Source organism: Bombus pascuorum, chromosome 1, assembly GCF_905332965.1.
Source record: "Bombus pascuorum chromosome 1, iyBomPasc1.1, whole genome shotgun sequence".
NCBI lineage: Eukaryota > Metazoa > Arthropoda > Insecta > Hymenoptera > Apidae > Bombus > Bombus pascuorum.
In genome coordinates, this window is record NC_083488.1 from 35,055,646 (window position 1) to 35,068,504 (window position 12,859).

At 63.0% G+C, this 12,859-nt stretch overlaps 2 protein-coding genes across 2 annotated transcripts; both read left to right on the top strand.

The window, feature by feature from the left end:
* Positions 1 to 363: 363 nt before the first annotated feature.
* Positions 364 to 6,088, top strand: LOC132916055 (uncharacterized). The gene is made up of 2 exons (XM_060975799.1): positions 364 to 2,772; positions 2,828 to 6,088. Exons 1-2 carry the CDS (start codon positions 364 to 366, stop codon positions 6,086 to 6,088), a joined length of 5,670 nt encoding a protein of 1,889 aa, XP_060831782.1.
* A 637-nt stretch (positions 6,089 to 6,725) lies between these two features.
* On the top strand, positions 6,726 to 12,450 carry LOC132916056 (uncharacterized). Its single transcript, XM_060975800.1, has 2 exons — positions 6,726 to 9,134; positions 9,190 to 12,450. Exons 1-2 carry the CDS (start codon positions 6,726 to 6,728, stop codon positions 12,448 to 12,450), a joined length of 5,670 nt encoding a protein of 1,889 aa, XP_060831783.1.
* Positions 12,451 to 12,859: the final 409 nt, after the last annotated feature.

Genomic DNA, 12,859 nt, shown 5'->3' on the forward strand with positions numbered 1-12,859 from the left:
GGTTGGGGTTAGGTTGGGGAGCACGAGGCGGGTATGGGTTCTCAGTGCGTAGCATCATGCCCTGAGAAACCCCGATGTATCTGATGTTCACCTATAGTCGGGTGGCGGCTGGTCGGCGCTGTGGCGCCCGTCAGATCGCTGATCCGGTGCGGAGAACTTCGGAGAAGTTGGTGGGCCCATATCTGTCAAGACCACTCACCTCACCTTCACGTGGGGCTCCCCGTCATCCTGCATCGGTCCCGACCGGGGTAGGGTGCGAAAGAGTGAGTGGCAAAGCAAACGAGGGCATGGCTCGTCAACCATGCACCTGATGAAGAAGGAAGGAGGAAGGAGGAAGAAGAAGAAAGAAAAAAAAAAAAAAATATGGATATGAAGGATAACCAAGAAATCGACGTTTACGGTGCAGGGGAGGGATACCCCAGTACCGGCGCAGGAGTGGGTGGTCAAGCGGGCCCCACTGCGTCGTTAGCTAGCGACCGTGGCCGTGTGGGGGTGGGCCACCGGGCCCCCATACGCGTAAACGCGTCCGGTGAAGAAATGGAAGACGTCGCGATGGAGGAGACCCGCGAGGGTGGGCCTCCCGCAAGGACAAAAGCGAACAACATCGAAGCGGCAAAGAACCGCGGAAGAAGCGGGGAGAGAAAAGCGGAGAGGGCGGGACCCGTGGACAGGAGAAGAAGCAACAGCCGGGGAGGGAAACCGACACCGACGCCGTCGCTCGCCCCGCTCGCGGTCCCGTCAACCCCGCTTCCAACCGCAGCGGAGCACAGCGGCAACGTGTTCCAAACGTTCAAAATCCCCAAGAACGTCAGGGACAAAGTGAAAGCGCAAGATGGGCACAGGTCCATAGACGGCTCGATAGAGTCGTCTCGGATGAGAAAGGAGTCGACCTCGGATGGCAGATCGGAGGACGAGGAGTCAATGGCCTCGGTCACCGCGAGGGGCAAGAAGAGGAAAATAACGAAAGTGACTCCAGAGGTGTCGGACCGATTGAGGAACGTTATCCAAGGGTCCTCACCGAGAGACGTGGACGCCGAAGTACGGCGACATCAGGCCGAGGTCCTGAAGGTGGCGGCGACGTCCTCCAACCTCAAGGGGACGTACGTCAAAACCCTCAAGGACGCGGTCGAGTACACCGTCGCGGCATGGTCCCACCAAACAACCACCTCCCGGGTGCCAGACTTCCTGGAAGAAAGGAAGAAGAGGGAGGCGCTGGAAAGAGAGGTGGAAAGCCTGAAGAGGAGGAACGAGGAGTTGGAACAAAGGATAAATAGGTTCCTGAAAGGCACGGCCGAGACAGCGGCGCCGTCCCCGACGGAGGCGCAGGCTCCCCGGAGCAGCGGGAGGGCCAAGGACGACATCGCATCGGAAATAGAGATGCTAAAGAAGTCGATAAGCAGCCTCGGCCCATCCCTGTTGGGGACCCTGAGGGAAGAGCTCAGGGAAGCCCTCAGGGGAACGAGCCTGCCGAGACAAGCGACAGGAGGGAATATCAGCGGCGACAAAGAGCGGACGACGATGCCGCGGACGGCGGGCCCGAAGCCTCCCCAACAATCCCCGCAATCCTCCCAACCCTCTCAACAGCAAGCGGGACAGGGACAGGAGACGGACGGGGAATGGAGGACCATGGTCTCGCGGAAGGCGAGACGGAAGGCCAGGGAACAGAGGAGGAAAGAAGCGGGCCACGGCGCCCCCCTCCCCATAGCGCCACAAACAAACAGGACGAGATCGGCGGTGGGACCAGCCGGGCAACCGCCAAGGACGACCCCGGCCGCATTAGGTGGAGGGGAAAGGAGGAGAGAAGGAAACGGAGAGAAGAAGGCAGGAGCCCAACCGGCGAAACGGACGTACGCGACGGTGGCGGGCAGGGCGGGATCGGCGGTCGTGCGGCCAGCACTCCGACCCCCCCCAACGTCATCGGCGGTAACGCTCACGCTGAGGGAAGGGGCTCCGAAGACGTACGAGGAGATCCTGGCGGAGGCGAGACGGGACAAGACCCTCCAGAAATGCGGACTGGAGTACGTCCGAACGAGAAAGGCGGCGACCGGGGCCATGGTGATCAATATCCCGGACGACGCCGGCATGAGCAAGGCCACGCAGTTGGCGTCGCGATTAGCCGGGGTATTGGACCCCTCCACCGTCAGAGTATCAGTCCCGGTACCGACGGCCGAGATCAAATTGGTGGGGGTCGATATATCCCTGAACGAGGAGGAACTGCTGGAGGAGCTGTCCAGGGCGGCGGACTGCCAGCCCCGCGACGTCAGAGCATGGAGCGCGGGAACATCTAGAAGCGGCATGGGGATATTCTACGCCAAGTGCCCCGTGGCCGGAGCCCGTAAACTGGCTCAAGCGGGGAGGGTCACACTGGGGTGGACCAGGGCAAAGGTGATCGCACTCCCCAGGAGACCGCTCCAGTGTTTCCGATGCCTGGAGGTGGGCCACATGGCGGCGATGTGCGTCTCCCCGGTGAGAAGAACCCACCTGTGTTTCCGGTGCGGAGAAGAGGGGCACAGGGCGAGGAACTGCACGGCCGCATCGCCGAGGTGCCCCATCTGCGAGGCAAAAGGAGCCCCGTCAAAACACAGGATGGGAAGCGCGGCGTGCAAACCACCGGAGGTAGGACCATCCGGAAGGAGAAGGGCGCGGAGAACGGCGATGGCCAAGGCAGCAGAGGCCACGGCGACAAACACGAGCAAGGGCGTCACCGGAGCCGCGGAGCAGGCCAGCCTGTCGGGCAACCCACCAGTCGGAGGGAAGGATAGCACCATCGGAGTGAGTGGCCCGGGGGAGGCCATGGAGGTGACCGAGTAAATTCCGGGTCCTCCAGTGTAACTTGGGCAGAGCCGGAAGGGCCCAGGACCTGCTCTACCAGTCCATCCGGGAGAGCAGGACCGACGTGGCGGTGGTGGCGGAGCCGTACAACATCCCCGCATCCCCCCAATGGGCGGGAGATCTAAGCGGATGGGTCGCCATCACTTGGCCGTGTACCTCGGGAGTCTCCGGGCGAATCGCGGAAAGAGGCAACGGGTTCGTGGCGGTCGAATGGACGGACCTCGTGGTGGTGGGGGTATACATCTCTCCCAACTGCGACATCCGGGCGTTCGAGGACCTACTGGACGAGATGGGAGAGTGCGTAAGGAGGCTTCTCCCCCGACAGGTGCTCGTACTGGGGGACTTCAACGCCCACTCCACGACGTGGGGCAACGACAGAACCACCACGAGAGGCAGAGAACTGGCGGACTGGGCCGCGGGTCTCGGTCTCGTGCTGGTCAACAGAGGCTCGGAGTCCACATACGTGGGGCGGAGAGGAGCGTCGGTCATAGATCTGACGTGGGCGACGCAGAGGCTCCACCCCAGAATAAGGAACTGGCGGGTGGCCGTAGAGATGGAAACGCTAGCGGACCACCTCTACGTGCTAATGGACATCGAACCCGCCAAGAGAAGCACGAGCGGCGACAACAACAACAACGTCGAGGGAAGGACATCGAGCCGCCCGGGGCTGCCCCCTCCTCGCCGATGGAAACTGAAGGAGAGGGACGGGGACATGCTTCGGGCAACGGCCACCGTAGCGGCTTGGTGCTGGGACGCGAAGAGGAACAAGAACCGAGGCAACGTGGACGGGGAGGCGCAGGAATTGGGAGAATGGATGAGGAGAGCCTGCGACGCCTCCATGCCGCGAACCAGCGCCGGGTCTAGGCGCGACAACAGCAGCGTCTACTGGTGGTCGCGGGAGATCGCGGACCTGCGAGACGACTGCCACAGAGCCCGCAGGCTTCTCGCTAGGGCGAGAAGAAGAGGGCGGAACCGCAACGAAGAGGAGATCCTCGAGAGGTACAGGGCCCACAGAGAAGCCAGAATGGCCCTGCAAAGGGCCATAAAGGAAGCGAAAGAGGCGTCGTGGAAACGGCTGTTGGAATCCGTGGAATCCGATCCATGGGGAAGACCGTACAAGACGGTGCTGAGGAAACTCAGGCCGGCGGCTCCCCCGATAACCGAGAACATGGATCGGGAACTACTAGCACGGGTGATCGACACGCTGTTCCCACGACCGGAAGAAGAAGGAGGCGAAGAGGAGGAAGACTCCCCGAGGCGCCACGAGGACACGGAACAGGCCCCTCCAGAGGAGAGGGGATGCACTCGGAGCGGCGGCGGCGGACCGGCGATGGATCAACCCGGAGCGCACATAACGAGGGAGGAACTGGAAGCAGCCACCAAGAAGATGGCTGCCAAGGACGTGGCGCCGGGGCCGGACGGAATCCCCGGGCGGGTGTGGGCGGAGACCATGGACATCATGGCCCCCCGCCTGCTGCATCTGTACAACAGGTGCCTGAGGGAAGGCGCATACCCCCGGGCGTGGAAGGTGGCGAGGCTGGTGCTGCTGAGGAAGGAGGGTCGACCGCCGGAGTCCCCATCGGCGTACAGGCCGATATGCCTCCTGGACGAGGTGGGCAAGCTCTTCGAGAGAGTAATCGCCTCCCGTCTGGGGGCGCACATGGAGTCCAGGGTACCAGGCTGGCACGACAACCAGTTCGGGTTCCGTCGCGGGAGGTCCACCATCGACGCGATCCGCAGATTGAGAGAGGGGGTGGAGAGAGTGGTGGCTCGAGAAGGGATCGCGATAGCGGTCTCCCTGGACATCACCAACGCCTTCAACTCGATCCCGTGGAGCAAGATCAGAGAGGCCCTGCGATTCTTCGAGGTTCCGGGGTACCTCCGGAGGATAATCGGGGCATACCTCCGGGAGAGGTGGATAACGTACAGATCCACGGAGGGAGAGGAGAGAAGAGCGGTGGAGCGCGGAGTGCCGCAGGGCTCGGTCCTGGGACCGATGCTGTGGATAACCGCCTACGACTACGTGCTCCGCACCCCGATGCCCGGAAGCACGGGACTGATTTGCTACGCGGACGACACCCTGGTCGTGGCAGGAGGGCGCTGGTGGTACGAGACGGCGGAGGCTGCCACGGAGGCCACCCGGCGAGCGGCGAGGGCCATCGGAGAACTGGGGCTGAAGGTCGCTCCGGCCAAGACGGAGGCGCTCGGGTTCTACGACGGAAGACGCAGAGGACCGCCCCCGGAGGGACTGACGATCGACGTGGACGGGGTAGGGGTCCGGGTGGGGAGCCAACTGAGGTACCTGGGCCTCATCATCGACGACCAATGGTCGTTCGAGCCCCACTTCGAGAGCCTCGCCCCAAAGGTGGCGGCAGCGGCCAACGCCCTATGCGGCATCCTCCCGAACATCGGAGGCGCCGGGAGAGCGGTGCGCAGGCTGTACGACGGGGTGGTCAGAGCCCGAGCGATGTACGGTGCGCCCATCTGGGCGAGGGATCTGGCCGCGAGCAGGCGAAGTCAGACACTCCTGCGGGCGGTTCAACGCACCACCGCTCTGAGGATAGCGAGAGGGTACAGGACGGTGTCGCACGCGTCCGCGACCGTCCTGGCGGCATCCCCTCCATACGCGTTGCAAGCCCTGGCCCTTCAAAAGGTGTACGGAGCCACGAGGGTCAGGGACGGGGATCGAGACGAAGACGCTCCGCAGGTGAGGAAGGAGATAGAAGAGGAGACATGGGAGAGGTGGCGGCTCCTACTGGAGAAGGAGGCGAGGAAGACGTCCCACCGCGCGGTAGACGCGGTCCTGCCCGTCTGGGACAGGTGGAAGGAAGCGCGGGGCGTTCCGCTGACCTACAGGCTGACCCAGGTGCTCACCGGGCACGGAGTGTTCGGGGAGTTCCTGAAGAAGATTCGGAAGGAGGTGACCAACATCTGTCACCACTGCGGGGAGGCGGAGGACAACGCCCAGCACACTCTGCAGCACTGCCCCGCGTGGGCCATGCAGAGACACACCCTGACGGTGAAGATCGGGGACGACCTGTCCCCGAGGAGGATCGTGGAGGCGCTGCTACGTAGCCGGTCGGACTACGAGGCAGTGAGGGACTTTTGCGAGCAAATCATGCTCGCGAAGGAGCGGGCGGAGCGGCTCAGGGTCCGAGCCGAGCACCCGGCAAGGATACGACGCGAGAGAAGTGGGCGCAACGGGGGGAGGCCGCCATCTCCCCCAACGGATACGGAAACAACAAGAGGAAGATGACCCCGGGGTTGGCTGCCCCGGGGGTCACAGCGAAGCATCCCCTCCGCACTAGGAGGGAAGACGATGAGAGGAGGGCTTACAGGAGATTTTCAACCATGATACCCCTGGGCCCTCTTCTTCCCTGTGCGTACGAGCAGCCACGTGGTGGTTTTAGTCGGTAAGAGTCCGACACTACCCGACTCCCATTGGGGGGAGGGTGTCCATGAGGATTTCCCCCCGAAAAAAAAAAAAAAAAAAAAAAAAAAAAAGGTTGGGGTTAGGTTGGGGTTAGGTTGGGGTTAGGTTGGGGTTAGGTTGGGGAGCACGAGGCGGGTATGGGTTCTCAGTGCGTAGCATCATGCCCTGAGAAACCCCGATGTATCTGATGTTCACCTATAGTCGGGTGGCGGCTGGTCGGCGCTGTGGCGCCCGTCAGATCGCTGATCCGGTGCGGAGAACTTCGGAGAAGTTGGTGGGCCCATATCTGTCAAGACCACTCACCTCACCTTCACGTGGGGCTCCCCGTCATCCTGCATCGGTCCCGACCGGGGTAGGGTGCGAAAGAGTGAGTGGCAAAGCAAACGAGGGCATGGCTCGTCAACCATGCACCTGATGAAGAAGGAAGGAGGAAGGAGGAAGAAGAAGAAAGAAAAAAAATATGGATATGAAGGATAACCAAGAAATCGACGTTTACGGTGCAGGGGAGGGATACCCCAGTACCGGCGCAGGAGTGGGTGGTCAAGCGGGCCCCACTGCGTCGTTAGCTAGCGACCGTGGCCGTGTGGGGGTGGGCCACCGGGCCCCCATACGCGTAAACGCGTCCGGTGAAGAAATGGAAGACGTCGCGATGGAGGAGACCCGCGAGGGTGGGCCTCCCGCAAGGACAAAAGCGAACAACATCGAAGCGGCAAAGAACCGCGGAAGAAGCGGGGAGAGAAAAGCGGAGAGGGCGGGACCCGAGGACAGGAGAAGAAGCAACAGCCGGGGAGGGAAACCGACACCGACGCCGTCGCACGCCCCGCTCGCGGTCCCGTCAACCCCGCTTCCAACCGCAGCGGAGCACAGCGGCAACATGTTCCAGACGTTCAAAATCCCCAAGAACGTCAGGGACAAAGTGAAAGCGCAAGATGGGCACAGGTCCATAGACGGCTCGATAGAGTCGTCTCAGATGAGAAAGGAGTCGACCTCGGAAGGCAGATCGGAGGACGAGGAGTCAATGGCCTCGGTCACCTGGAGGGGCAAGAAGAGAAAAATAACGAAAGTGACTCCAGAGGTGTCGGACCGAATGAGGAACGTTATCCAAGGGTCCTCACCGAGAGACGTGGACGCCGAAGTACGGCGACATCAGGCCGAGGTCCTGAAGGTGGCGGCGACGTCCTCCAACCTCAAGGGGACGTACGTCAAAACCCTCAAGGACGCGGTCGAGTACACCGTCGCGGCATGGTCCCACCAAACAACCACCTCCCGGGTGCCAGACTTCCTGGAAGAAAGGAAGAAGAGGGAGGCGCTGGAAAGAGAGGTGGAAAGCCTGAAGAGGAGGAACGAGGAGTTGGAACAAAGGATAGACAGGTTCCTGAAAGGCACGGCCGAGACAGCGGCGCCGTCCCCGACGGAGGCGCAGGCTCCCCGGAGCAGCGGGAGGGCCAAGGACGACATCGGAGCAGAAATAGAGATGCTAAAGAAGTCGATAAGCGGCCTCGGCCCATCCCTGTTGGGGACCCTGAGGGAAGAGCTCAGGGAAGCCCTCAGGGGAACGGGCCTGCTGAGACAAGCGACAGGAGGGAACAACAGCGGCGACAAAGAGCGGACGACGATGCCGCGGACGGCGGGCCCGAAGCCTCCCCAACAACCCCCGCAATCCTCCCAACCCTCTCAACAGCAAGAGGGACAGGGACAGGAGACGGACGGGGAATGGAGGACCATGGTCTCGCGGAAGGCGAGACGGAAGGCCAGGGAACAGAGGAGGAAAGAAGCGGGCCACGGCGCCCCCCTCCCCATCGCGCCACAAACGAGCAGGGCGAGATCGGCGGTGGGACCAGCCGGGCAACCGCCAAGGACGACCCCCGCCGCATTAGGTGGAGGGGAAAGGAGGAGAGAAAGAAACGGAGAGAAGAAGACAGGAGCCCAACCGGCGAAACGGACGTACGCGACGGTGGCGGGCAGGGCGGGATCGGCGGTCGCGCGGCCAGCACTCCGACCCCCCCCAACGTCATCGGCGGTAACGCTCACGCTGAGGGACGGGGCTCCGAAGACGTACGAGGAGATCCTGGCGGAGGCGAGACGGGACAAGACCCTCCAGAAATGCGGACTGGAGTACGTCCGAACGAGAAAGGCGGCGACCGGGGCCATGGTGATCAATATCCCGGACGACGCCGGCATGAGCAAGGCCACGCAGTTGGCGTCGCGATTAGCCGGGGTATTGGACCCCTCCACCGTCAGAGTATCAGTCCCGGTACCGACGGCCGAGATCAAATTGGTGGGGGTCGATATATCCCTGAACGAGGAGGAACTGCTGGAGGAGCTGTCCAGGGCGGCGGACTGCCAGCCCCGCGACGTCAGAGCATGGAGCGCGGGAACATCTAGAAGCGGCATGGGGATATTCTACGCCAAGTGCCCCGTGGCCGGAGCCCGTAAACTGGCTCAAGCGGGGAGGGTCACACTGGGGTGGACCAGGGCAAAGGTGATCGCACTCCCCAGGAGACCGCTCCAGTGTTTCCGATGCCTGGAGGTGGGCCACATGGCGGCGATGTGCGTCTCCCCGGTGAGAAGAACCCACCTGTGTTTCCGGTGCGGAGAAGAGGGGCACAGGGCGAGGAACTGCACGGCCGCATCGCCGAGGTGCCCCATCTGCGAGGCAAAAGGAGCCCCGTCAAAACACAGGATGGGAAGCGCGGCGTGCAAACCACCGGAGGTAGGACCATCCGGAAGGAGAAGGGCGCGGAGAACGGCGATGGCCAAGGCAGCAGAGGCCACGGCGACAACCACGAGCAAGGGCGTCACCGGAGCCGCGGAGCAGGCCAGCCTGTCGGGCAACCCACCAGTCGGAGGGAAGGATAGCACCATCGGAGTGAGTGGCCCGGGGGAGGCCATGGAGGTGACCGAGTAAATTCCGGGTCCTCCAGTGTAACTTGGGCAGAGCCGGAAGGGCCCAGGACCTGCTCTACCAGTCCATCCGGGAGAGCAGGACCGACGTGGCGGTGGTGGCGGAGCCGTACAACATCCCCGCATCCCCCCAATGGGCGGGAGATCTAAGCGGATGGGTCGCCATCACTTGGCCGTGTACCTCGGGAGTCTCCGGGCGAATCGCGGAAAGAGGCAACGGGTTCGTGGCGGTCGAATGGACGGACCTCGTGGTGGTGGGGGTATACATCTCTCCCAACTGCGACATCCGGGCGTTCGAGGACCTACTGGACGAGATGGGAGAGTGCGTAAGGAGGCTTCTCCCCCGACAGGTGCTCGTACTGGGGGACTTCAACGCCCACTCCACGACGTGGGGCAACGACAGAACCACCACGAGAGGCAGAGAACTGGCGGACTGGGCCGCGGGTCTCGGTCTCGTGCTGGTCAACAGAGGCTCGGAGTCCACATACGTGGGGCGGAGAGGAGCGTCGGTCATAGATCTGACGTGGGCGACGCAGAGGCTCCACCCCAGAATAAGGAACTGGCGGGTGGCCGTAGAGATGGAAACGCTAGCGGACCACCTCTACGTGCTAATGGACATCGAACCCGCCAAGAGAAGCACGAGCGGCGACAACAACAACAACGTCGAGGGAAGGACATCGAGCCGCCCGGGGCTGCCCCCTCCTCGCCGATGGAAACTGAAGGAGAGGGACGGGGACATGCTTCGGGCAACGGCCACCGTAGCGGCTTGGTGCTGGGAAGCGAAGAGGAACAAGAACCGAGGCAACGTGGACGGGGAGGCGCAGGAATTGGGAGAATGGATGAGGAGAGCCTGCGACGCCTCCATGCCGCGAACCAGCGCCGGGTCTAGGCGCGACAACAGCAGCGTCTACTGGTGGTCGCGGGAGATCGCGGACCTGCGAGACGACTGCCACAGAGCCCGCAGGCTTCTCGCTAGGGCGAGAAGAAGAGGGCGGAACCGCAACGAAGAGGAGATCCTCGAGAGGTACAGGGCCCACAGAGAAGCCAGAATGGCCCTGCAAAGGGCCATAAAGGAAGCGAAAGAGGCGTCGTGGAAGCGGCTGTTGGAATCCGTGGAATCCGATCCATGGGGAAGACCGTACAAGACGGTGCTGAGGAAACTCAGGCCGGCGGCTCCCCCGATAACCGAGAACATGGATCGGGAACTACTAGCACGGGTGATCGACACGCTGTTCCCACGACCGGAAGAAGAAGGAGGCGAAGAGGAGGAAGACTCCCCGAGGCGCCGCGAGGATACGGAACAGGCCCCTCCAGAGGAGAGGGGATGCACTCGGAGCGGCGGCGGCGGACCGGCGATGGATCAACCCGGAGCGCACATAACGAGGGAGGAACTGGAAGCAGCCACCAAGAAGATGGCTGCCAAGGACGTGGCGCCGGGGCCGGACGGAATCCCCGGGCGGGTGTGGGCGGAGACCATGGACATCATGGCCCCCCGCCTGCTGCATCTGTACAACAGGTGCCTGAGGGAAGGCGCATACCCCCGGGCGTGGAAGGTGGCGAGGCTGGTGCTGCTGAGGAAGGAGGGTCGACCGCCGGAGTCCCCATCGGCGTACAGGCCGATATGCCTCCTGGACGAGGTGGGCAAGCTCTTCGAGAGAGTAATCGCCTCCCGTCTGGGGGCGCACATGGAGTCCAGGGTACCAGGCTGGCACGACAACCAGTTCGGGTTCCGTCGCGGGAGGTCCACCATCGACGCGATCCGCAGATTGAGAGAGGGGGTGGAGAGAGTGGTGGCTCGAGAAGGGATCGCGATAGCGGTCTCCCTGGACATCACCAACGCCTTCAACTCGATCCCGTGGAGCAAGATCAGAGAGGCCCTGCGATTCTTCGAGGTTCCGGGGTACCTCCGGAGGATAATCGGGGCATACCTCCGGGAGAGGTGGATAACGTACAGATCCACGGAGGGAGAGGAGAGAAGAGCGGTGGAGCGCGGAGTGCCGCAGGGCTCGGTCCTGGGACCGATGCTGTGGATAACCGCCTACGACTACGTGCTCCGCACCCCGATGCCCGGAAGCACGGGACTGATTTGCTACGCGGACGACACCCTGGTCGTGGCAGGAGGGCGCTGGTGGTACGAGACGGCGGAGGCTGCCACGGAGGCCACCCGGCGAGCGGCGAGGGCCATCGGAGAACTGGGGCTGAAGGTCGCTCCGGCCAAGACGGAGGCGCTCGGGTTCTACGACGGAAGACGCAGAGGACCGCCCCCGGATGGACTGACGATCGACGTGGACGGGGTAGGGGTCCGGGTGGGGAGCCAACTGAGGTACCTGGGCCTCATCATCGACGACCAATGGTCGTTCGAGCCCCACTTCGAGAGCCTCGCCCCAAAGGTGGCGGCAGCGGCCAACGCCCTATGCGGCATCCTCCCGAACATCGGAGGCGCCGGGAGAGCGGTGCGCAGGCTGTACGACGGGGTGGTCAGAGCCCGAGCGATGTACGGTGCGCCCATCTGGGCGAGGGATCTGGCCGCGAGCAGGCGAAGTCAGACACTCCTGCGGGCGGTTCAACGCACCACCGCTCTGAGGATAGCGAGAGGGTACAGGACGGTGTCGCACGCGTCCGCGACCGTCCTGGCGGCATCCCCTCCATACGCGTTGCAAGCCCTGGCCCTTCAAAAGGTGTACGGAGCCACGAGGGTCAGGGACGGGGATCGAGACGAAGACGCTCCGCAGGTGAGGAAGGAGATAGAAGAGGAGACATGGGAGAGGTGGCGGCTCCTACTGGAGAAGGAGGCGAGGAAGACGTCCCACCGCGCGGTAGACGCGGTCCTGCCCGTCTGGGACAGGTGGAAGGAAGCGCGGGGCGTTCCGCTGACCTACAGGCTGACCCAGGTGCTCACCGGGCACGGAGTGTTCGGGGAGTTCCTGAAGAAGATTCGGAAGGAGGTGACCAACATCTGTCACCACTGCGGGGAGGCGGAGGACAACGCCCAGCACACTCTGCAGCACTGCCCCGCGTGGGCCATGCAGAGACACACCCTGACGGTGAAGATCGGGGACGACCTGTCCCCGAGGAGGATCGTGGAGGCGCTGCTACGTAGCCGGTCGGACTACGAGGCAGTGAGGGACTTTTGCGAGCAAATCATGCTCGCGAAGGAGCGGGCGGAGCGGCTCAGGGTCCGAGCCGAGCACCCGGCAAGGATACGACGCGAGAGAAGTGGGCGCAACGGGGGGAGGCCGCCATCTCCCCCAACGGATACGGAAACAACAAGAGGAAGATGACCCCGGGGTTGGCTGCCCCGGGAGTCACAGCGAAGCATCCCCTCCGCACTAGGAGGGAAGACGATGAGAGGAGGGCTTACAGGAGATTTTCAACCGTGATACCCCTGGGCCCTCTTCTTCCCTGTGCGTACGAGCAGCCACGTGGTGGTTTTAGTCGGTAAGAGTCCGACACTACCCGACTCCCATTGGGGGAAGGGTGTCCATGAGGATTTCCCCACGTAAAAAAAAAAAAAAAAAAAAAAAAAAAAGGTTGGGGTTAGGTTGGGGTTAGGTTGGGGTTAGGTTGGGGTTAGGTTGGGGTTAGGTTGGGGTTAGGTTGGGGTTAGGTTGGGGTTAGGTTGGGGTTAGGTTGGGGTTAGGTTGGGGTTAGGTTGGGGTTAGGTTGGGGTTAGGTTGGGGTTAGGTTGGG